Source organism: Cariama cristata, unplaced genomic scaffold, assembly GCF_000690535.1.
Source record: "Cariama cristata isolate BGI_N322 unplaced genomic scaffold, ASM69053v1 scaffold33779, whole genome shotgun sequence".
NCBI lineage: Eukaryota > Metazoa > Chordata > Aves > Cariamiformes > Cariamidae > Cariama > Cariama cristata.
The window spans coordinates 1-26,316 of record NW_009637969.1 but is presented as its reverse complement, the minus strand read 5'-3'; the positions used below and the strand labels follow the sequence as shown (position 1 = coordinate 26,316).

At 39.4% G+C, this 26,316-nt stretch overlaps 1 protein-coding gene across 1 annotated transcript; it reads right to left on the bottom strand.

Moving 5' to 3' along the window:
- Positions 1-2,835: 2,835 nt before the first annotated feature.
- Positions 2,836-25,213, bottom strand: CDK7 (cyclin-dependent kinase 7; the record flags this gene model as incomplete). Its single annotated transcript, XM_009708546.1, has 10 exons — positions 2,836-2,908; positions 6,096-6,243; positions 7,944-8,093; positions 15,166-15,252; positions 17,127-17,226; positions 18,273-18,391; positions 19,540-19,650; positions 21,245-21,313; positions 23,270-23,337; positions 25,180-25,213. Coding segments are annotated over 10 exons (912 nt in total), but the record flags the coding sequence as incomplete, so codon positions are not given.
- Between the last annotated feature and the right edge of the window lie 1,103 nt (positions 25,214-26,316).

The following is a 26,316-nucleotide window of genomic DNA, read 5'->3' as shown; positions in this document are numbered from 1 at the left end:
TCAAAGTCAGCTTAGTGTAACTGTCAGTGTGCCTCCTGAAGTGGCACAAATATCTTGTAGCAGGCAATAAACCACATTCCACTAATGCTTTCTAATTAAGAGTGAAATGCCCCCTCTCCTCCTCTGCATACCATTCTGTTCTTACCACAGTAATGAATGCTGTTAGCATGAAGGTTTCTGGGCACAATTTGAGTTGACAGCACTAGAGGAAATGGTTACAACACTGATGGTCTCTGCACTGACCACACAGCAAGCCTCTCAAAGAATCCTCGTGCAGGACCTGCCTGCCTGTGGATTTGATTCTTTGGAAGGAAGAGACAGAACCCTCCCGGCCCAATGCCCTGTCCTTTTATTTGAAAGAGTAAAAGTTTCTAAAAGGAAATAAATAGAAATTTTCTGAACAAGTTGCTTACAAATAGAAGAAAAAAAAAAAACAAACCTAGAATTGACCACAGAGATGATCAAAGGCTAGTTCAATAGCATCAAAACTGACATTTTATTCCAGCTGTACTTGGCAAAACTTAAAAAATCAGAAATTGGCATTATACAGTGAACAAAGTTCAGCCAAGTAGAGTTCTCAAGCGAGTGAGAACAGGGCTGCTTCTGGAGCCTTTCTGGTAGTGGTGGTGGGCTACAGGAGGAACAAATCTAATTCCCAGCAGGTCTTCAGGAAGATTAGAATCAACAGAAGGTTTTCCTAGGCAGTGCTGTATTTTGGAGCCAAAAAGAGACTGCAGCCATATGCACGTCTTTTCCCCAGCCTCTCACAGTACTGGATATCAGCAAGGTGTGTGACAAAACGCAGCCTGCCAAAAGTGTTTAGAGCACTCAGTTCAGCTCTCCGAGAAGTTTCTTTATCTCAACCTGACAGGCTACATCCAGACCTATCTCTGTTTTATCCTGTGATTTTATTACAGCCATGTGGAGAGAATACCGTACCTCAGAGATGAAGCTGACGTGGTTGAGTATGAAATGCAAGGGAGAACAGAAGAATTCAAAGAAAAGCAGGCGTAACTATAGCCTTTTTTGTGACGATCCTTCCCTTCCCTTGGAGAAGCAAATGAGTATTAAAAAGTCAGCTGAAACCTGCTCTGTAAAGGAATCATTCCATTGGAGCACATGGAGCATTAATATTTGTGGAGCAGAAGAAATGGCTGAGTAGAAGTTAAGTGAGCCAGGTACATGCAGTAAGTCAGGAGAACAAGAACAGTCTCAAAAGCCAAGAATGAACACAGGTAAAAGCAAAGAACTGGCAGTGCTGCCTGGAGTGCTGACAGCATCAAGGCCGCACCATGGAGAAGAGCATACCAAAAATGCAAAGCAACAACTGCACTGTTACAACTCAATCTGGCTCTGAGCCTTCTTTATCAAAACAAAAAGGCTGCAGGGATCATGCAGCATTGGCACCAATCAAGAATCAGACAAGATAAGGATGTGATAGCTAGCAGAATGTTGCCCTGGATAAGTTCAATGCAAAGAAGTTTACAATACTCCTAACTCTCTCTTCCCCATTCAGATTAACATATTTTTGTACATATGCCGGTGAAAAGTAGGACTGCAGTTCTGTTAATCCCCCAGCCTGCATTCAGGATGACGTTCGATTGCACAGACTGTAAAAACTGCTGTAACTGATGTTATTTGATAAACATTTTCTCTACACCATCAATTAGATCTTAGTAGGAAATTTAAGTTTCATTTTCAACTGCCAACAACAAACAGAGAACATAGTAGGGTACTGGGAGACTAGTAACTGTTCTCACTTACAAGGCCAGCATACTTCACATTGGCTCAAGGTAGGAGTAAAATGAAGTAACGCAGGAGCAAGAAGATGGTTGCTCTTCCTCTACAAGCTGCAAAGTCTTCTACAAATACGCTTGCCACATACATTAGAAAACAGAATGCTGAAAGTGGTTCACAGGTGGAAAAACAACAATGGCTCACCAGGTACCCCCGAGATCCGCTACACAACAGGGGTGAGCATGCAGTTAAGCTGCATCAACAGCACCTACTGGCTTGTTTCTCTCCAGTGCAGAAGTTTGGTTACCCAGCAGCCACTTTGCAACACAGCCGTGCTGGAAATCTGGCAACAGAGCTGAGCCCAGCATCTGCACTATGAATTGTTCAATAGCCACAGGTTGACAGGAGGGCTGGTATAGTTTTCCCAGCTGGATTTCCCTCCACTCTTACTGCAGTCCTGAGGCTGTGAAGGAAAGAGTATTTATATGCTCTCAGGTAATTTCTCCTGCAAGACTGGAGTCTGCAAAAAAACCCCAACACTTCACATTCAATCTTTGCATGATATTGTTTTCAATATAGTGGATGTGTCCTTGGAAAGTCTTAATGCATGACTGCTGAGATGGCACATGCAAACTCATTTGTTAATACATTGGCACATCAAGTGGAACTAAAAAGCATCCTGCCCTTCCCTTATAACAATACATTTTTTCCAACATTCATTATAGGACTGGCAGACAATCATATGTACATCTAAGCTCCAGGTGAGAAGGGTGTTATTTGTAGTTTTTCTCCTTAGAGTGTGCATCTGTACCGGTTAGCACGTGATGCAGCATAAAGGTTCTGCAAAATTAGTCTGCGTATATCTGTAGCTGGCAAGCAGTTTTGACAGTTACCACCTCAAAGCACGAGTCAAAGTAACAAGACAGCAAACCAGAGAAGGGAATCTTCTTGTTTTGCTTAAAGAAATGCTTTTATTCAGAAAAAGAAGTAGGGTTAATGAAACTTCTGTTTCAGTAAGGAAATAGTAAATTCACATTTTACATATGAAAATATTACAAAATAACCATCCAGTGACTATTGCAGCATTTTTCCAATGGCTGGGACTTGGGTCACTTTCACTTATTTTCATCCACCATCCACAGCAATCAAAAAATCAATTTTTTTGGTAATCCTGAAAAATGTAAATCACATTGTTACCACAGTAAAGGAGTCCAGACCCCTACTCAAGGTTTCAGTATTTATTTGATACTATTCTTGAGATATATCTGCTCTGAGCTGCTTAATGCTGTTTGCTGCAGCAACAGTACATGATGACTTTTTCCAACAAGCCTATGAAAGAGTGCTAGAATCAAAGATCACTTGAATCAGTACCTGTACTCCAAATAAGGCCCAAATTCTGTAATTAAGTGTTAATTGCATTTGGGATACATGTAAGTTATTTTTCTTTCTTGGTATAAAAAGCTAGCTAGTTAATTCTACTTTTAAACTTAAGAAAGGCAAGCTATGCTAAAGCATAACCCTGCCCCACCACACATACACTAATGATTTTTCTTATGTGCTGTCACTACTCAACAATAAGCTGTCTGCAGGGAGTAATTGCCCTTTTAGTCTCTGCCTCATTCATTAACGATGTCTTTGTTTAGTATCAGCTGTAGAGATGAGGGCAGCAGTACTTTTCTGATCCTGTTCCAGATCTCGTTCTCTCATTTCTTCACATGCTACTTATTTTTAATGTAGGTAGAATAAACCATAGCTGCCTTCTGGGATGGGTATGAAGCTTACTATGAGAGGATCCAACTGATTTTGCCTGCCCTGTAGGCAGAGGTCTCCTCTAAAATACATTGATATTGACTCACACCCATGAACTTTAAATGAATATCCAAACAATATATATTCTCCAACATTACATAGGAATAGAACGGTATTTTTTTTCCAAACCAATGTAGAATAGTTCTGAAATTAGATTCCTTATACTGTGTTAACTCAGGAAAAAGTTTAGTGCTCTGTCTTTTATACTCTGTTTTGTGAACCTACGGCTCTGCATAAGTGCAGATTAATAGGAGCAGAAATTAGTGTCCTGGGGAAGGAGTGCTGCTTTTGATTAAGTGTTTGACAGAGTGGAGAAGAAGGACAATGATGTCATCATAGCATCAGCGTCTCCACATACCTCACTGATCAGAAATAAGTAGTAGCACCAGCTAGAAATAATGCAGCTTAATACTTTTCACAGGCAGTCATCCATCTATAGTTTTCCCGTGACAAAAAAAGAGGCTGTTTTTTGAGAATTACTGCTGCTGCACATTTAAGTTTGGGGAACATGCCCCACAGGCTACAGGGTTTTGTTGGAAAAGCAGCACTTAGGAGGATGGCATAAATTCTTTCTCCCGGCAGCCAGCCCCCAGTGCCAACATTTTATAAGAGGGTACTCATCAGTAATCACTCAGTCCATTCTGCTAAGTTCCAGAGTGCTACTTCAAAAGGGCTAGTGCAAAGAGAATGTACTGTGCAGGATGCAAGCACAGGTCAGCCTAAGAATTTCAGGAGATGCAACTTACTTTTCTTTGAAATGACTTTTGCACATTTCTACCCTCAATAGCAATAAAAACATGCTGTGCTTCAAATTTTATTTAAACAAAAGACCGTAGGATTGTTCTTCCAAACCAATATTCAGATTTTAAGTTTAGATGGTAACGCCATGTAAGGATGTCAAACAAAACCCAGGGTAGCAGATTTGCTAGCTCTAACATTGGCTCTCTCATTTAATGTTTGTTGGTGCTAGAGGATCTACCTCTGAGACCCTCTGGTTCTGTCAGCCCAGCTAAGGCAGTAACAGAACATAATGGAAAATCCACATCAGAAAATCCTGTCTACTTAGTGGAAACAATACTGCTTTTTATACTGATACTCAAATGTCTCAAAAAGTAATGCTGACTTCCTAAATGCCTTAGTTATAGCCAATCTCAAAATTCTTGGCATTTAACACACAAGTCTGATTTCCTCTTGCTGAAGATGAGACTTTCGGAAAGACGTTAAAGCAATTAGTGTTACAGCTTGATATAGCTCTGGAAACTCTGCTCGTTGTTAAATGCAAGACTTGAAATGGTTAAGTTATACAACTCAAGGAATCACTTCTTCCTCTTTCCTGTCCTTCAGTTAACAGGCATATCTTAGGGCATGTACTACAAAACACTAATTGCAGACCGTCACATGGTCCTTGCAAAAGGAGCTAAAAAGCTTAAATTGATTACCTAAGCTATGGTAACTTGACAAGTTCCCACATCTTAGTTGACCCACAGTACTGGGGTCAAAGAGCATGCAAATAGTCAACTGATTGAATTTTTCTTTGAGATTGGAATTTTAAGCTAGTGAACTAATGTATTTTACTTTTAATTTGACACACACTAAGAAACAACAAGTCAAAGTGCCCAAAAAGTAAGTTAAACTCTAGTAATGTAGCTATGTCTCTGAATTCAAGAGGAAATGCACTTCCATGGAAGCATCTCCATTCCGAAAAGATATCACTCTTGCATCAAAACAGAGTCTCATACTGGCAATAACAAAAAGCTGATGCTAACCTGACAGCTGCTATCTAGCATAATCCAGCTGTTAAGACCACCAACTCCAAGCTTAAGACCCAATCTTTGCCTCTGTACTAGAAGATGTGAGTAATTTAGTGTCAGATACATGTCTTGAGTCCTCAGAGCTTTTCTTGCCATGAAGATATGAAGTACATGCTACTGTTTCAGGAAGACTGGAGGCTCCATGTAGAAATAAATGCTAGGGAATAGGCTTGCCTTTTAAAAAGGTCACAGAAATGTGCTAAATGTTCCTTACCCAGAGCGATCTTAACAATTAACTTGTTTAGTCTAAGAGAGAGAGAGAGCAGAAATCTCTCTTCTGAACCCAATTTGCATTCTCCAGTCCGTCATTCAAAAGAATAACACACTATGTTTCTCTCTCCCCACCTCCCCTTTTTTTGTTTTCAGTGATGTAAAGTTATTTCCACTTCAGTGAGATGTCTCAGGAAAAAAAAAAAGCATCGTAATAGCCTATAATGGATGGGTAGTACAACACTCCATTACAGAAATGAATGGAATTAGGTATTTCTTCTAAAAAATAGATTCCTAAGTGTCATGAAAGGGCCTTTTTTGTACCAATTCTGTTAGAACACAGAACTAAGTCATTCTAACCCTAAAGCATTTTGTCCTAAAACATAAATTATTAAAGGACTTCAGCTGGTGCTGGTGCCCAGGGATGTAGTCCATTCAGAGAGTTTTTGTTCTGAAACACTGGAAGTATCACATTCTCTCTGAGCGTGTAGCTCCTATTTTAAAACAGGTGAAACATTAAGAGGTTACCTTGATCTATTCCTTCTGTTCGTTTCTTTTTTAAGTTTAAAAGTGCATTTTGTTGCTCCTTTACAACTTCTGCAGGACAGTTAGGTCTTGGCAGCTGATTTCCTGGAGTGGGTCCTGGTCGGTTACTGAAATACTTCTGTTTCAATGCCTGAATAATAATGGAAGAAAAATAACCAAGTGATTAGTATAAAGTGTCAGAACAGCATCTATGAAGAGGTTATAATGAAATAAAGCACTTGCAATTAGGACTTCAAAACCACTTGGACACTTTTATACTAGAAGGTGGCCTTGGGGCAAATCAAGATTTTGATTTCTCAGTGACTACCCACAGCACTTTGACTTGTAGGCCAAGAGATAATTGTGGACTGTTATTTTTAACTAGTGCTCAGACATCCTAACAAAACTCTAGACTACACTACAGGAGGTCTTGTACATATAGCAAGGTTCTAGCTCTGAAGAGATTACATTCTGAATAGACAGATGAGACAAGAGTACAAAGAAGTAGGAATAAAGAAAGATTAAAAGAATATATGTGAAGTCTCGATCAGATCCAGGACCTGGACACCAGCTCTTTTGCTAGCTTTTAAGATATGTCTTTCCCCAAAACTTCTTTAACTGTGCTGTTTCTATGCTGTAAACTGTGAGAAAAATGTAGCTTGAATTAGAGTAGAAGACAAAGACAAGTGAGCAGAGTTCATTTCATGTAGTGGAATTACATACTCTATTTCAAATTTTAGGAATTCCACAGCTTCCATAAACCGTGGTTAAGGAAAAGAGGCTAAGTTGTCTTTTAGGCAATCATTACTGTTGCTAATGTCACTTACTTGGTATTCAATGCCAGCTATAAATCAAGCCAATACAGTAAGCGCAAGTTGTTTCCTGCTTTAAACTGTGGCATTGTCAATAAAAATGCTACACTAGAAATATTGTACATATTCAAGTCACCATCCTACAATATGATCTGTAAAATGACATCATACATATGAACTAGTACAGAGGTGTCCCAAGTATAGCAGAACTAATTATTTGGAAACTTATATTAAAAGTTCTTAAAGATGGTGACCAAGAAAACCTGAATGTGCTCTGAAAAAGTCTTCTAGTAAAAAGATACATAACACGCACTAATCCCCTGGATTGAGATCTGCCTTGTCTAACAACGGAGTCCTGGCTTTACGGGGACAGCTCTGTTTCTTGCACGCTTCCCTAACAGCGTAAGGTGACAGAAACACAGTTTTGAAACTGCCAAACAGCAGTTCTTCCTCAGAGCACAAATCAATATTCTGAACTAGAACTTTCTGCAAGATTTTCACTCAAAGTCCTTCATTTCTCCCCACCAAGGAGTAGTGAAATTGAGATCAGTTTCACCCAAGTATAATGGAAAAGGATATTCAGATCAGAATGCTGGTTTAAATGACCACAGAATTCCACATTAAAAAAAAAAAAATCAAAAAAGTTTAAATGAAATTGAAGAAGAGACTTGATAGACTTGATGAAGTAAGGATGAAAATCTTTCAAACCCAGGGAATACGATATGCTATGTTAAGACAAGTTTCAAGCTTTAGTTGGCTGAATTTTGAATGTCAGATATAATGGCTGTTTGAAGGCCGCTGCTCACACACATTTTAGTTGTCTACCTTTGCTCTACATTGGGAATGGAGATGATCAGTCAGCATTATTCATGCCTTTCAGAGTTCTCACTATAAAACATTGGAAATATGTTTCTAGTATTTCATAGATGGAGCTATATAACATTTAATTTCAAACCTTGCTTACTGGTTTCAAAAGCATATTTGTCTGATCTTAACAGTGGGTTAATGAACATTAGGACATAATGCAAGTGTACTATACCTGAGTAGCCGTAACCCTAGTGCAAGGATTAAATGTGAATAAGCCTTGCAGAAGATTGAGCAAATCATCACCAGCTGCACTGAAGATATGTTGAAGTGGCATTCCAGGGAAGGACTTAAATGTGACATAATCTGGAAGACTCATCATCCCCTACAAAGACCAAAAATAGAATGTATGTTTTTCAAGTTAGAAAGAGTTCAGATTTTCACAGAAAGGGAACTTCATATGGCTTTCAGCAGAAGCAAATTATTTTTTAAAAACGCCTTGCAAATACTTGGTCACTGAAATAAAATAAATATAGGAATAGTAGGTCATAAAGACGACTTTTTTTTTTTTTAAATAACTGTTACAGTTGTTTCACACTTTCCCTTTCCATCCAAGTGATCTGTCCTTCCCTTGCTTTAGTGGTGACCAGGCCAAAAGGAAAAACTGCAAAAAAGAAAGGAAGTGTGAAAGAACTTTAGAGTGGATGCAGAGAAATGAAGTAAAACTTTTTTCTTCTGCAAACTGACATGGTGGAAGAGACAAGATTCACAAAAAAGACAGTCTGCATTTTCTCCCAAGTTAATAATACACTGTTCTCCTCCTTAAAGTTAGCTGATATGATTTTGAGCTACTTTTGAAATGCGCAACTGAAACTTTTTCTCTGGGGAGCAAGGGGAGGGAAGGAAAATAAGCCAAGCAGTTAAACAACAGATGAATTGTGTATTTTTTTTTCTCCTGTAGGTATGAAATCAATCCTATCACATTCAAATTCTATCATAAAAATGATCTTGTAACAATTATCCAAACACAGTATTTTAAGTGTTTTAAGTATTTTAAACCTCTGGTCATCACACTTCACTAAGTTTATCCAAGCAGAATAAAATATTAACACTGATGTGAAAAATATGCTCAATCAGTTACAATCTTGATAGTAAGGTTTCAATTCTTGAAATGCATGGGTTTGCAAATTAATTTGGGAGTGCATCATCTTTGTCATGCTAGCAAATCTCCTATTCTCTCTTTTTCCCACCTGTATCTTCACTCTGCCTCTCTAAAGAAAGCAGAAATATCATTGCAAAAATCGTCATGCATTTCATTTAGAATCCTGGAGCAACAACAGAATTGTGTGGGGCTAGTAGTGCCTTATACGATATTTCTCCATATGGCTATAGCTCTATTTGGTGATCACGTACTATACCATTGAAGCACCATTCACACAAAGGAAAAGCAGCACAGAGAGGGAGCAGAGGTGGGATGTAACATCTAGTTAACAAGTTAACAAGTTCAAAGCATCCTTCCACAAGTCAACTACAAAATAGCATGGTCTGATCAGGGAATTCTGTACCTCCTGTGCCCATCAGCTGGTCCACATTGCCTGTCAAAAGAAGCTGTGCCCTGCTTCATGTCAGCCTGCTTGATAACCGTGGTTATGTAGGTCATTGTGCTCCCTGACATTAAGTTTAGCCCAGTATTAGTGCATTACTAGATTTACTGTCCTCTTGACCTAGATAATCATACTACTGATTTGTATTTTTTCCTGCACCATTATTTGCAGATAAACTGTTTATCCCTAAAGCTATTGCTCTGCTATCTGTTATCATATCCTGAACCTGTAACTTGGCTGGGTCACCGCTGGTGTCAGAAGTGGGACATGGCACACAGCATCGTGACCTGCCCCAACCTTATAGTGGGTGCCCTAATTAGTTGTTTTGCCCCACCCATAGACAGTAGATTCTCTGATGGAGGGAGTACCCGTTCCCTTTTCCCTAGCTACTTTAATTACAGAAAGTCAGAAAGACAAAAACATGAAGGGGAAATTACTCTGCCCATTCCTCTTTGCTCACTCTCTCAGAAATACTGAGCACCATTTGACTGCAGCGAAAGCATGAGCTGTCTCCCTACAAAAAGTATCAGCTCCAGCCCAGCGGGATACTTGTCCTGCATTTGAAGACGAGGACTCTCCCCACTGCCCGTGTTGAAAGGCTGCGGGCTTGTCTGGAGACAAGAGCGCGCCGTGTGGTCCCCCTGCCGGCAGCACCTGGAAGCTACAGAAAAGGGAACTTCTGCAACAAAAGTACATGAAGATTTATATATTGACCGAGAAGACTGGGAAGGAAATTTTTGGTTCGATTTCAACTCAAACAATGATACATCAAATTCTTGAAGCCCAACCAGACTTACGAATCCCATCGATTATTGAAAGGGAGTATGATGCTAATGAGGGCATCACAAGTATCTCTGCACGCCCTTTCACAAACATAGCCCTTGCTTAATTTGGCTAGGTGTATCACAGGTCTGTTAGTGTGGATTACTTAGCCTGGCTTGCAAATATGAGGGGGGAATACCATCCAAATTTCAGAATCAGAAGTACAGACTCACTTTAGGGACTGGAATCTGATGACAAATTCCACCAGAAAATATAGACTCTGTCTTTTGTGCATCAACAGCTTACGTTCAAAGAGAAGTATCCCGACATGACTGAGGACCCTGGCTGTTTCCTGGCCAATCCCACAGATTCAGAATTGAGCATAGCTAGGTTGGGTATCAATCATGCTTCAGATGTAGGCCCTGTGGCAAATGAAGACCTATCATCATCCCACTGAGACACGGTAGTGCCTACTAGTCAAAAAGGGTGCACTCATAGAACATTTAATGTCAATAGGCACTGGCCTTACAGCTGCAGCACCCAGCCCCACATGGTCCCTGCTATTACCAAAGGCAGTTTCTGCTGTGGCCGTTCTGTTATCTTCCTGTTTCCCTAAAGATGCAGCTATAGTTACCACCAAACTCTGTTGTGCCCTCATAAGTTAGAAAACCCCCTACGCCTCTGTGAAAGTGCCCTGACCCAAATCACCTTGAAACATGGAAAACCTGTTTGACCCCAGTCATGCCCGAATAGGCAATACACAGTCCCAGCATCAGTGTTACTGGCTCTTGCCAGCATCCCGCATTGTCCCACACATTCTCCCATTGGACATAAAGGCCCAAGTGCCCCTCCTGCCATTCCATCAGCTGCAGCCTGGAAACCCCAGCCTTGCATTATCCAAACTTATTAGAGGTTCATTTAGCACCACACAGGCTGGTCAGAAGCCACCAGTCTCTCTGAGGTGCTATGGGGAGTGTGGCTCATATGGACTTCCAATCTAATGCTAGATGTCCCCATCAATGATAAATTGTGTTTGCATTGCCTCATTGATACAGGTGCTCAAATTTCTGTCATCAATAGTTCACACACTGGAGGGGACCACTCCCCTCATATTGCAATAGCCTTCAGGTTCACACAACCACTCATAGCTCTTCCTGTAGTCACAGTCAAGTATGACTTCCCTAATAGATGTATGGCCCAAGGATCTGCACTTTTGGGAGATTCTGACATCTTATGAACCTACTCAGAAGCCAAACCTTCCACAATGCTCAAGGCAAGGTATGGTATCTTGGTACTTCTGAACCAAATTACTTGCTAGTTCAAATAATTACCTCCCCTACCTCCAGTGACCCATGTTGTTAACTTACAGCAGCACCATGTAAAACCACGAGCCCAAAACCCCATCACCTACCTCCCTTCTCACAGGAGTGGAAGAACAGGAAGTGGACATTCACACCTACGCCCTGTCTAGCAGCCCCATTTGACTAGTGGGCAAATCTAACAAATGGGTCTTGGTGTCTGACCATTGACTGCCACAGCATACGTTCTGCCTCCTCTCTGCTTCACACAATAGTCCTAATGGCTGCTGAAGTACTCAACACCATCTGCCTTGCTTCTTACCTATGGTTGGCAGTTCTGGATGTTAAAGATACGTTCCTCCACTGCACCGTCCACTCAAATGACCAAGGTCACTTTACTTTTATGTGGAATTGCATTCAGTACGCCTTTACTCATTTACCTCAATATCATCACCATAGACATACAGTTACTCATGGTCTCTCCGCCTTAGCTGAAATTTTTTCCATTTCTGATCTCTCTTGCCACCGGTATATCAGCAACATTCTCCTGGGCAGACCTACACATTAATCTGTTGCACAAGATATGACTCTCTTAGTTTCAGCCCCAAAAGAACACTAAGATCTTTCTATTCCTCCCTGTAAATGCCAGGGTCCTGCCCAGAATGTAAGAGTCTCCTTGTGTGCCAGAAATAGTCTTACAATGTGTTTTACCTTTACCTACTTTCTCCTCAAATACAATCTCCAGAGATTTTAAGCACTTTCTAAATTACGGCATGCCCATATCCCCAGTTTTAGTCAGCTAGTCCATCCTCTGTATTTATTGCTGCAAAAATGTTTCACCTGGGACTGGAACACAAGTCACCAAGAGGCCTTAATCCTTCTCCTAAGAAATATTCAACAGTATCAATATTTAGGACCCCTCACACCTACTGGTAGATTGGAACTCAGGGTCCAGTAGAGTGGAAATTGTGCCTGGTGGGGACTGTTCCAGGAAAGAAGTTCCAAGGACCCTACCGCTAAACCAATCCATTTTGGTAGCAAGGGGTGGCAAGATGCACAAGACCCATATTGTGAACGGGAGCGTGCTTTACTTGCTACCTTTTACAACATTGACAAACTCCTTGGGGATCATCCCCTTACGCTCAGGGTTTTACATCCTATTCTTCATGACATCCTTTGCAACATTCCTTTCCCTGAAGGATGAACTCAATGCATTGCGACTCAACACTGGGTTCTTGGTATCCCTGTCATCACTGATGGAGCTCAACCTTCACGGCCCAGCCATTGTGTTCTCATCCACCTCACCTTTCCCATTCCTGCATCAATGATCACTCAGATTTGCCTATGACATAAGTCCCTCCTTTCACCATGCTGCAGGAGGGTGCCTGGTTTACTGATGGCTCAGCAATCCTTTGCAGTAATGTCTAGTTTGAGTGTGACACCACTATCTATGCCACTGATAACCAAATTGTTACAGCCAATTGCCATGGTACTGTCCAGGCAGCTAGAACTCCTGACCCTTTTGCTTAGCCATCTGTTCCTCTGCCCATACTACCTGATCCCTGCGCAGTTCTTCTAGGTGCACCCGCTGGTTTTCCCTCTTGGACTGCATGCTCCTCCCACGCTCTTATGCAGAAATTAGGGGCCACCTTCTTTAGGAAGATATTGCATACTTTGGCTGTGGGCCATGTTGATCCCATTCTGCTCACTCCATGGCTGAGGCTAGGTGGAATGACTGAGCAGATGTCACTGCTGCAATCAGAGGGGTGGAAGCGATAGTGGACACTGACAGATAAGCTGATAGCAGCCCAACAGTAGCAGATGAAACTGAGGAAACCTTAGCCCAAACCTGCAACTCGGAATGTGGAACCACCCTGGTAGCTCACTGGTTGCATAAGCATTGGAGTTATCCCACTGTTAAAGCTTTAGCACACTTTGCAGCACACTGTGCAATACATCTTCAAATGCAGTGAACTGAATGTATTCAAATTGTATTGACAAATAGGGAAAATCTGGCTTATGGAACCTCATTCCTTTAAGGCCGGTAGGAGGAAAACCTCACAGCTCCCCAATAAAGAATCCTTCTTTGAGACTATATTATACCTCCATAACCCAAGGGCAGAATGTCACAGTTAACTGCAGGATTGTAAACAATTCAAATGGGAGATACCTCTGTATCAGTTAAGCGACAAACACATCAGTGGATCAACAATCAGCATGTCATATGCCTACGTTAACCCTTTTGTAGCACGACCCCTACATTTTCTCACTCTTGATACTGCATGCTGGTGGGCTAATGCTGTAATAGCTCTCTCAAGTGTAATATTATTCCCACATCTCCAAGTCCCTCTCCTGCTTCCCCTCCCAAACACATTGTATCATCCATGTCCTTATCAGTATGAATATATCTCTAATTGAACGGTTTTTGCAACATGAAGACTTGCATGGACTATTGAAACATGTAAAGAAGCAGGCACAAACTTTAATAGTTACAGTACGAGAGATCAAACAAATCCTAGAAAGTGTGCGTGTGTGTTTGTTTTAAAAAAAAAAAAGCAAACATAGTTGGCAGGAATCCCTTTTAGGATGGCCTCCCACCATTAGGGGGATATGGAACATCCTCCTGCTTTACCTACTTATCCTTATTTTGAGTGGCTTCTTGTTTTAGTTGTCATATTAAAGATTTGTACTTGGCTTTTGGCCCACATTGTTCTGATGGTTTCTTGGCACACCACCTTATTGACTGTCTTGTCTCAATTTAACCCTTCATCACTCCATGACCAGACTCTTCTCCACACCTGAGACTCCCAATGAGGTGGGTTGTGTCAACATCAGTCTTGGTTTCATGCTGCCACGGCAAGACAGCCACCCTTTCCCCGACACAGCTGCATAAGCAAGAGGTGAAAATGTGGGGCCAGTATTGCCTTATACAGCATCTCCTCCATATGGTGACTACATGTCTTATATGGCTATAGCTCCATTTAGAGATTGCACTACTTAAGGTAGCATCTAAGCATCGTTCACACAAAGGAAAACTGGCACAGAGGGAGAGCAGAGGTGGGATGTGATAACTGGCTAGCAAGTCCAGAGAGTGCTTCCACAAGTCAACTACAAATGAGAACAGTCTGATCAGAGAATTCAGGACTCCCTGTGCCCATCAGCTGGTCCAAGTTGCTCATCAGCAGTTATGCCCTGCTTCCTGTCAGTCTGCCTGATAATCATGGTTTGGTAGGTCATTGTATACCCAGACACTAAGTTTGGCCTGGTATTACTGCATTTACTGCCTCAGAGATAATTGTACTACTAATTTGTATTTGTTAAAGTACCATTACTCTGATATAAACTGTTTATCCTTAAAGCTGTTGGTCTGGTGTTTCTTACTGTAACCCCAAACTATAACTTAACCAGGGCAACTTAAGTTCCTATAAATTGTTCCTATTTCTGAAAATGATTAAAGCCTTTCAGGTTAAAGCAGAGTAATTAATCAAGCATCTCAAAAACATTAAGCAATAACAATAATTTCATACCAATAGCCATGGGAAACTGTGGATACACACAGAAAGGAAACCAAGAAGTTTCATTACTGTTGTTTAATGCTAACAACACTGCTATGTTGGCCAGAGATTTGCAAACAGAAACAATAAATCTCAGCTGCTTATCCTCCACTTTGTGAGATCAGGCAGCTGCCTTCCGAAAACCTACTCAAGTATTCTCGTATACCCTTTAATTTCAAAAGCTAAAATAGAGAGTATCAAGTAAAACTAATGTCAGTCTGTCAAACAGAAAGACTCACAGGCCACTGTTCTTCTGTTGGAGTGCCCAGTGTTTCAAATATCCTTGTCAGCTGGTCAAGATCAGAGTCTCCAGGCAAAAAAGGAACCTGGAAGAAGGCAACAACATTTGATTGAATTAACTTCTGAACTTCAGTTCTAGAAAAGAGCTCTGAGCTATCCCTGATAATTGCAGGGCAAAACATCTTTGTATACTAACTGCCCACAAAGACATACACTGAATATTTGTGGCTTTCTAGTGATGCCCAAATAGATTCTGACGGTTTCTTGCAACCCAGGCTTGATATCACTAACTTGACAGCACAGAGCTAAATCTAAGATTAAACCGCCACCACATTAACATAAAATAACTAAACACAGGAGAAGAAAGATTTTACATCTCAGTTGCCAGCTTAAAGTTGGTTGATCATAGTGATCTTTCTGTCATCTGCTCCCTGAAGTTAAGTTTTATATATATTCAAAACATTCGAAGAGTATTGTAACTGGGTTACACAAGCAGCAATTAGACTGATGGAATGAGTTCACAGCATGAGGGACAGTAGTGACTGACTAGGACAGGAACAGCCTAATCAGTGTCACATCTCATTTAAACTAAGCAGAAGACAAAAAAGGGGATATTTGCTCAGTTCAACTTGAACTTGTAGCTTGCACATCAAGCATACAATGCAAGAAAAAAGGGACTTTGTGAGCTAAGTAAAATTATGAAGACTTAGAGGCAGTATTTAACCAAGTAGGACAGAAAAAACATAATGAACATGCCTGCTAGGCAGTGTACTAAATTTTGGTGTCATGAAAGCCCCTTGAATATAAACTGCTTTTGTAAAGCTCCCAGAAGTTGCATTGTCCTTCAACCCAGTACACTCAGGAAGAAAAAAAAGATACATTTAAAACTATCACAGTGATAAAATGGAACTATATACACATTTTCTGCTTTGTGAGAAATGAAAGAATCAACAGAATTCAACAATTTCTTATCTGATTCCTGACTTTCCTTGAGTTTATCCAACTTTAGCAGGTCTAATGCATATTTATGTACACATCAGTAAACAGTCACTGTACGTTTCCATTTCTGAACTACCAACCAAATTGTACTAGCACACCTGTTTGTGTGATAAACCAAGGCAAAATACTTCTTTGAAGGTGTTTTCAGACAGACTAGTTCCCCAGTCTGGTTCATGACACAGCCACACAAACATTTAAAGCACAGTGCAAAAACCAAGCAGAAGCCAGTTACTCACGGAAGATAAATTATACTGCAGGCTACTTCATGCTTTGAGCTGTATCTCTGCCTCTACCCTCCACTCCCCACCTCACACTTCCATGTCCTCTCCAAAAAGCTGCACAATAAACAGTCTACTTCAGCAAAACATACTTAAGGACCATTACATCTGTGTACTGTACTCCGGAGTGGCATAGGATTAGCCTGATGTTAACTTTCAGCTTCATTCCAGTATTGTCAACTAACCACAGCTTAGAAAAACATCAGTCTTCTGCTCATTACAAATAAACCTACAATTAAGGTACTAGCGATAATCATTTACAGATACATGCATACTCTGTCCCTTATACATTGTTCCTCAATATCTATGATGTCACGTTCCTAGAAGGCTAGCAAATGAAAACTGATAGAAGGCTGTGTGAAAGGATAACAGTCAGAGGACTGGAAGTGTTATCTACTGGACCTTCCCAAAGGCAAGACAGTGACAATTTGTTGCAATTTTTTTACCCAGCTGTTTTTAAAGACTTTCATTGATTGTGACGCTTATGGAACCTCAGTCTGTTCCAAAACTTCACTTTCCTTACAGTTAGCAAGCTTTCGGAAGCTTTTTTCCCCCTCTTCTCTTCTTCCTTTCCTAAACAGCCTAACTGCCTTTGCCTGCTGCTGTTAGGAGAGAGGAAGCCCGCATACGAAGTTGTAATGCACTGCAGAGCAAATACAAAATGCTTATATTTGAAGACTTACCCTGAGGAGCAATTCAGCTAAAATACAACCAACAGCCCACATATCAACACCAACACCATACATTCTAGCACCAAACAATAGTTCTGGGGCTCGGTACCACCTGAAAAGAAAACACATTTTGGGAAAATCCCCTCACTTTGCTCATGGCAAATACTGTATATTGTAGCAATGCAAGAACTACAGAGAATACTGCTCCTGCCTATGTATTTTTCAGACACTGAAGAGCTGTACTCTACCCTGCAAAGCATTTTGCTTAAGAAAAACTCAATAAAATTGTGCATTCCTCACCACAGGGTCACATGTAATCACAAATTAACTAGAGTTTCAACTGAGCTGAATAACAAGAAACAGAACTGCAGATGTGCAAAGGAAAAAAGTATTTAGAAGCAAGTATTCATGTTCTAAACCAAAATTTTCTTTAAACTTAATGTTTAAGAAATGACAGATAGAATTCCTCCCAGCTTCCAAAAATCTCCATACTAATAGACCTAAGCATAGAGAGGTTTTATGCAAAATGAAGTTTGACAGCAGCTGTTTAAAACAGCTGCTTCCACTGCCTAAGAACAATCAAGTTTAATGCAATGGTCTGATACACACTGCATTTGAAACTGTAGCACTTCCGCCTTTTGAATAAAGGTGTTAAAACAAACCAGCTTTGCCTGAATAATTTTAGCATTACAGCAGACAAAAAGAAATACCTTGCATATTTTGCAGTCCTGCTTTTTAAAGCATTCCTTAAATAGGCATGCCATAAATAACAATAATAAATATTTTAATTGGTTCAAGCTTTTGTCTCATAATAGGTAATGTGACTAGCTACAAAAAAAGATTCTAGGTCTCATGATTAACAAAGTAACAGCTGTCTTGCTCTGAAAGCCAGGCTTATAGGCTGATACATATTATTTCCATGCATTTCAAAAGAGTATCATACCCCAGAACAACCCCCATGGATGCATATTCTAGCAGTTCTTATGGAGGCTTGGCTAAACAATGCTTTCTTGTGTTTTCTTTATGAGGGTCTTGCCCCTACAGCCATATCACAACAGCTAGATGTCAAACTTTGAACGTGTTGATTTGACCTGATGTATTTCATGTAGCAAAAGAGCTACACAATCACTACATAAGAAACAAAATAGAACATCTTACCTTGTTACTACCTGGTGTGTATAAACTCTATTTGGGCTTCCAAAAGATTTTGCCAGGCCAAAGTCAGCCAATTTTAAAACGCCATTTTCATCTAACAACAAATTATTCGGTTTAAGATCCTGTCAGTACAGAAAGCAAAGAATGAGTTTTGTCAGTGTTGATAAAAACAGACGTATACTGAACCTCTCAGCAGGTGTGCCTAACAATATTCTAAAACACAGGCTTTTGATTCTATCATAAGTCTACATTGTGAGGAAAAAAAAAAAAACAACACACCACAGGAAATCAAGCATTTCATCACACATAAAAATCATAGTGAAACACACTCATTTGAATATCATCATATTTAAGCTGCAGTTTAAAAAAACCTGCCTCGATAGGTTTTAGCTTTGCTTCACTAATAACAGCTCTGTCTTAACTGCACAGTTGCCAAATAAATAATAAGACCATCTTGCAAATGTTTAAAATAACTGTAGAAATCATGGAAGTGATACTATTTAATACAGTAACAGTGTGTTGTCTGGGCAGCAGCAAAGCACTCGCACAGCTATTTGCTCACCCTGTTCTCATCCCACTCCCCACGCTAAGCAGGGCAGGGGACAGAACAGGAAAAGCAAAAGCAAGAAAAATCTGGGACCAATATAAAGGCAGTTTAACAGGTGAAGGAAAGAGGAAAAAACCCAAACAAGCAAGCAATGCAGTGGAAATCATTCACCACCTCCTACAAGCAGCCTGATGCCCAGCCAGTCTCTAAGCAACAACCACCTTGGAAGCCAAAAAACTTTTTACTGCCGAGCATGATGTTATATGGCATGCAGTATCCCTCTGGCCAGCTTGGGTCAGCTGTCCCAGCTGTGTCCCCTCCCCACTTCATGCCCAGCCCCAGCCTCCTCACTGGAGCAGGTGCGGAGTGGGAAAAGCAGAAGGCCTTGACAGTGCCCAAACACTGTTCAGCAATAGTCAAACACGGCACCACATGGGCTGTTGTGAAAAAAGTTAAATCCATCCCAGTCAGACCCAGTCCACAGTGCTAATCAAAGTCACATGTAACCTGAGATACTTTTATACAAATATCTAAATGATAACCACATCAGTAATTCTTAACATTTCTGGTATTGCTATTGTCTCTCCAGAACAGCTAGCATGAATGATTATGGACAAACAACATCTGAACTTCAAAACTATCTTCATTAGACCTTACGACTCAAATTCTATCATATGTGACTTTTGTTACAGCATAAAGGCTGTCAATTTAGTACATGCTTACCCTATGTAGAATCCAGTGCTGATGTAAATATTCTAATCCTTGAAGTGTCATCAGCATATATGCCTTTATGTGAGATTGCGTCAACACAATACTAGTATCCTTTATAATAACCTGTAAAGTGTAGATTGATAGTAAAGCTTATCATGCAAGATTCACTTACTCGCATTCTTTCAGATCAAGAGTTATTTCATCCTTTAAGACAAAGTTTGAATTGGCAGTCACATATTCTCTACCGTTCTCACCCTTTTTCCAGAAAAATACGTCTATTCTGGAGATCAGAAATTGAAATGGGGAGTCCAGATAGCCTACATGAACTTTGCATAACCAGTGTGGGAAACACAATTTTATTATTTTATCTCAGTTCCAGGTTGATACTCAAACTTACAAGGCAAATACATACACATAACAATGATAAATGCGTCACTAAGCTTGAAATTACATTCCCATTTATTTCTTCTTTCTCCATGCAACCTAAGCATCTAATCTTTGTAAATGCAATGTTTTCCTCTTCTATTTCCAAGACGACCAGGAGGTATGGCCACTGTACTGTATTTTAACGATCAACTTATATTTTCTACATTCTTTGATTTTTAATATTAAAATTCTATATAAATATCCCATTTGAAAGTATTTTCTACACTACTCCACAAAACTTGCTTGTTAATATTACTGTCCAGTTCAGTAATAGCCTTTCCGAAGTTTTAAGTTGTTTGACACTTACAAAATAGCTAAGACTACACAAAATTTCATGTATGTAGCACGTGCCCAATCACAACAGGTTGCAGCCCCAAATGGTGACTTGAGTGATACTACAATACAGTTAAATGCTCTGCATATCACAGCATTATGTAGTACAAGAGTATTTCACTCCTCTGTATACTTTATCTTCTTCAGCTCTGAATGTTACATAGTTACTAAGTAAATCAAATGAATCCTCTAAGAAGTCTACTCATTATTTTAACTTCTATCAGCAAAAACCCGATCTATCCTTTTCAGTGTTGCATTCATCTAGGTTTCATTGCCCTGTCAATGTTTTCTTTTAATATTTTAAATGCTAGCCCCAGTTCTTAAGCTAACTCATTACACATATGCTATTAACAACTACATTAGTTTCAGTTCAGAGAAGGTATAATGTGTGCATATACAGATCTGAAATGAATCACCATCTAGGACAACCTTCCAAAATGAAGAATCTTCCATCAAAATATGTCATACAAAGACCTCTGCAAAGACAACCTAACTTAAGGTCTTGGAGAATGAAATATCTGTAAGATGTTGATTTGCAAGTATTAGCATTGTTACATTTAAAAGAATGGTACAGGTGCATGTGATTTTAGCACCAGCTCATCACTTCAGTATCAAACTTACTTTAACATGTTTGATGATATTACGCTTAGTAACTGTACTCTGAGATGCTGATCTATCACTGACATTCTGCACTCTGACTGGAGTCCCAGAAAACGAACATAGTAAACACAATCTGTTTCTTGAAGATCATGCTGACAAGTATTTAAAAGTAAAGGCATAATCAGCTAAGAATTCACAAAAATTGTCAAATTACTCAAACTACTTTTAAGACATGATCTTAACCAACTGACATAATGAAAGTCAGCTTTCTAACATGGGCAAATGTAAGCCTGTTAAAGTAGCATTTTCAAAAACTATTTGAAGATACTGAAATAAAAGTCTTTAAAGAAAATCTTACCTCTAGATCTGTTTCCATAAAATCAAACACCAAACTAATATTGGACTTGTGTCCAAATGCATCTAGCAGCTGTAAAACAAAATACATTATGATGAAGCATACTCTCATACTTCCAGTTTTCTAAAATTCTGCACCATTGTAGTCTGCATGTGGATTTTCAGCGTGCTGAACTGGTTTAAGTTTTTCGACTTGCAAGAGACAAATTCTGACTCAGTTTAGCTTCTTAACTCAGTCTCCATAAAAAAAAAAATCCCCATTAAGTATGGTAATAACAGTTTCCACAATTGCCTCTCCTTCCTGGAGTTAGGAAAAAAAAAAAAAAAAAGAAAGAATTAACTTCACCATGTTAGCTACAACAGATAATCTAACATACGCCTTGTGTCTCTCCCGATTTTGCTATTCTACAAAACTCCTGCCTTTTCTTGAGACCAGACTAAGTTTTCGCATGGATTCAGCTCTGTATCTGCTTCCTATAACCATGCAGTATTTAGAAATTTTAACTGTAAGGTTATTAACTTCCTTTCAAATATATTCTTATGCACGTAGTCATCTTCGTAGCAAGCTTTCTAGGATAAATAAAACTCTTTAGAGAGTATCCTAATGGCCTTTTCTTAGAATTAAGCTGTATAATGACAGAATAATTTTTTAATTTGATGTAAACAAGCATGATGCTGAGTAAGAACAATAGATCATCTAGCCTGGTATTCTGCCATCAAGATCAGGAAGGTATGTTCTTCATGTTGTGGCCCATACCTTACAGTCTCAGTATGATGACTGCGTGAATTACTCAATTGCAAGATAGTCATTTGCACAGTTTGCCACCGCAGTGACCGTGCTTATGCCCTTCCTTTGCAGAAACCACAGCAACAGAAGATACTATGCAGGACAGATTACAGGCTTGACTACTTTTGTAATTCATGCTCCTTACACTTCCAACATCCACAACAGTTTTATCAGGACTCCTAAGAGGGATACAACCTTGTGTATTTCCTTTAATCTCTGCTTATGGACCTGCTGATCATAAATTTGTCCAATTCCTTTTTGAACTCCTGATGCTATTTGCTTCTATAGTTCCCATGGCAACACATTCAAGAAATTTACTACACACCGTGTTAAGTAGTACAGTTTCCACCCCTCAATGCAAATACGTTTTAAACATATTTCTTAATTCTAGTACTGTGGAGTTTTGCAAATATCAGTTCTGCACGCACTTTACCTACCACCTCAGTTTTGTAGGCCTCCCCATTCCCAGTCTTTTCCTCTCCAGACTGAAGAATCCCAGACTTTTTCATAAAGAAAATGCTCCATCCCTTTGCCATTTTAGTTGTCTTTCTCTGCACATTCTCTAACTTTGGTAGCTAAAGCAATCACTTTGAAAGTAGGTTCACAATCCAGAAGAGAACCATATTTCCACTCTGAAAAAGTTAAGTAAAATATCTGGAAAATTCATATTTGGTCTAGTATTTATGGTAGACCTTCAAATTATCATATTAACAAATTTTAAAATATGTTTAGCTCCAGCCAGGTATCTGTAGCTGAAAGTCAACCCAAATGCAACTGAAAAGATAGAAGTTTAACTCCTTTCAACAGAGGTTTTAGATATCGGCACTAAAACCTAATAAGCCACATGAATCCCACTCTATCATTGCTTACAAAAGCCTGCTTTTGGCTGACACCAGTTCCATATGAAGCAAACAATGAGGTAAATTCAGCACTGCACTCATTTGCAAGTCTATCAGAGAGATGCAAAATCAGGTAACCTAAATTTCCACAATTCTCCCCACCATTAATATCCACATAGCCACAGGCTAAAAAGTAAGAGGATTTCAAAAGAAACTTTGTCTTTGTTATTGAAATAGGTGTTTTGCCAAAGCAATTGTTTTACTGCCCATTTTGAGCTGAAAAAAAATAGTTCAAATAAAATTAAGTAGCATCTCCACAACCCAACTAATTCCAAATTTCAGTTTGAACCTGTATCAAAAGTGTTTGAGGACTGATTCTAGAAGTAGCATTCATTTTACTTACACCAATAATATTTGGATGGCTTAGTTCCTGTAACAATTTTATCTCCCTGAGGGCTGTTCTGTTGATTCCTACATTGAAAAAAAGATAAATAAATATGAGAGAACAAAATTAAAAACTTTGGATTAAGCTCCAAAGAAACCTCCCATTCTGTTACTCACTGATGATTTACTACTATAAACTACTTTCTCACCACTCAACAATTTGTTAACAAGTACATTGCCATAGACAAGTAGATTGCTGCAGAATAGAAGTGGACATACACTTTCTTTCACAGTAACTGGATTTAGATTACGAAGTAACATGACCACCTTTTGGCAAAACAGAAAGTTCTAGCAAAAGCCTAGAAAAAAAAAAATCTCACCTTTTTCAGAACATTGTAAGTTTTGGTTTTATTTTAAAGAAAAGTTACATCTGGCAAGTATCAGTTCTTCAATGTGTCTCACTTCCAGAGGAAGGCGCACTGACAAACCTCATGAATAGATCTCTCTTTCTTTTTGACATAGCATTATTAAATAAGGCAAGGCATACATGTTTTTCTATATTCATGCTGTAGCATAAAAGGTACAGTGGCCAAAACCTGCTCGTCCTTGCTTGAATCCTTTAATAGCCAGATTTTGTAGAGGAAAAATTGCTGGGGGGCACAGAGACGGGGCAGGAACTGTGCACTTTGGCAGTCATACCGACTGCATCAAAACACGATTCCTGCAGGGTAACAATTCCTCCTCCAAAAATGCTGATATGTATGGCTTGTACGAAAACTGACTGGCAATCAAATGCTCCCATGGTATGTTGTGCACTAAGTTTCAACTGTGTTATCAGCTGAAAAACAGTGTTCCCCCAAAACTTGAGATGTCATTCAACACATAAGACTCTAGCAAAGTTTTAGGCAAAGCTACATGGATTACTTTACACTCCTGCTTTGCCTATTTTAACTACCTATTTTGGAATCAAGTTGACAACAACCACTTTTGGGTGGGCAAAGCCTTAGATAAAAAAAAAAAAAGGTATGTGAGGTTATCAGATAACACAGGGAAACCAGACACAATCATTGTTTTTAATAACATCTTTGAACTGTAGCTAGACATTGTATAGGCCAAAAGTAATGACTGTCCTTAATGGACATTAGTCCACTGAAGGCCAGGTGGATCACAACTCTCTGGCAGTCGACTCAACTGTGAGACTCTGGGATGAGTTCTCAATTCCTCCTTAAAAATTCTTCCCTGAGACTGGAATTGGGAGAGTTGAGAGCAAAGATTCTTCACTGGAAAGCTGGTAACCTGATGCAGGATCCCTGAAGGACGGCAGCCTACACACATACAAAATTGTACTGCACCACACAAGCTGTAAGAGAACACCAGGATTATTGGGTTTTTACTTGTAATACCCATGCTAAAGGCAAGTGGCTGGTCAGAGAGCATGATTAAAAGACACTGATCTGTAAGACCTGATCTCAACAGAAAACAAACCCACACAGCGACAAGTTTTAAGATCTTGTTTTCATCAACTTCTGTCTCAACATAAATCACAAAAATAGAACAAACATCTGAAAACAGAGATACTCTCAACCTGTCCTAAATATTTAAGGCACAGAGATGCATCAATACAAAAAGGTATTCTAAACTCAGTGCTGTAAAAATTATTATTCTATGCCATATTCATGTTTGCATTCCACTTAAATCGAGAAGCTAAGCGGTTATATACTCATATTTAGACATAGACTATGCATGCAGATATCTCTGTTGCTTTTTTCTGTCCCTGTAGTTTGGGAAACAACCCTCTACTAAGCCTTACACTGACCGTTGAGCTCATTTTTCTCAGCCAAGTTATAGTGCAGGAAATTAATGTACCAGTTTACAAAAACAAAGCAAACAAAGCACAGTTTCTGCAGCATTCATTGTTTTAAAACTCACCATCTTTAGCTTCTGATCTATGTCCCAGTTTAATCTGAAAAGAAATGTTTCATGTTATGGGAGGTTAAGCCATCTGCCCCCAACAATAGGGGATACACTCTTTAGTATTACTCTTCTCAGACTGAGTTTCAGTACCATGAAGCATTTTACCAGCTAGGGTTGTTGTGTTGTGGGGTTTTTTTGCTTAAAAATATAATTGTCTCTACAGCGTTAGTTTTTAGAAAAGCTTAAAAACAGCCATGAGGGCACTGAAAACATACATAATGCAAACTGGCAGCATAAAATGCTTTGTAGCCACAAAGCTTTATTATACCACTAATGAGCTTCTCCTCAGGGAGAAATGAGGGTAAAGGAATTGACAGATGTCTTTGAATGATTCTAGTAAAATTAGCATACTCAGTAAACTTGGGCTGGCTTAAAGTCCTATCTCAATCATCTACTGCCCTGAAATTTTCAAGTTCAGAATTCCACCATTGATATTTCCAGATGATAAAAGTTAAGAAAATACTCTGCTAAAAACAAGAATGCTTTTCACAACAGCTGCTACTAGTAGCAACTATACAGGAAAAGTATTATAATGCTAAAGGGATTAGCGTACCAAGCAACATTACTTATTATTGATATGGTTAAACTTGCCTAGTAAAGTATGCTTGTAAATAGCCAAAGCACTGTAATGTGCATTTTTGATCCCTCACAAAGCACAGCTAATGACCTATTTTTGATACAAAAACTTCCTGTAGTCTCTTCAGATAGTAGGAAGTGAAAAACTTTATGACAACATGGACATTTTCAACATTTGTATTCAAACAAGCAAGTTGCAGATCTAACATCACTTTTGTCAAATTTTGTCAAAGAACTACCATCAATTCTAAAGAACTTAGGAGTAATGGCCCTGGACTGAAGGAAATCGGGCACAGCAGGAGGAACGATTAAAAAAAAAAAATAAAGGCACTATCATGGACTAATAAAGTCTGAAGTTTGAAAATGTGTGGATTTAAAAAAAAAAAATCTAACAAATAACAGCGATTTCAAGTTACATACCAAGTAACTCTTCAGAAACTCAGAAATGTAGTAAGACTGAAGCTAGTCTCTCTTCTCGGGGGTGGGGGGGAGTGTGTGGGAGTGGGGGTGGTGGTG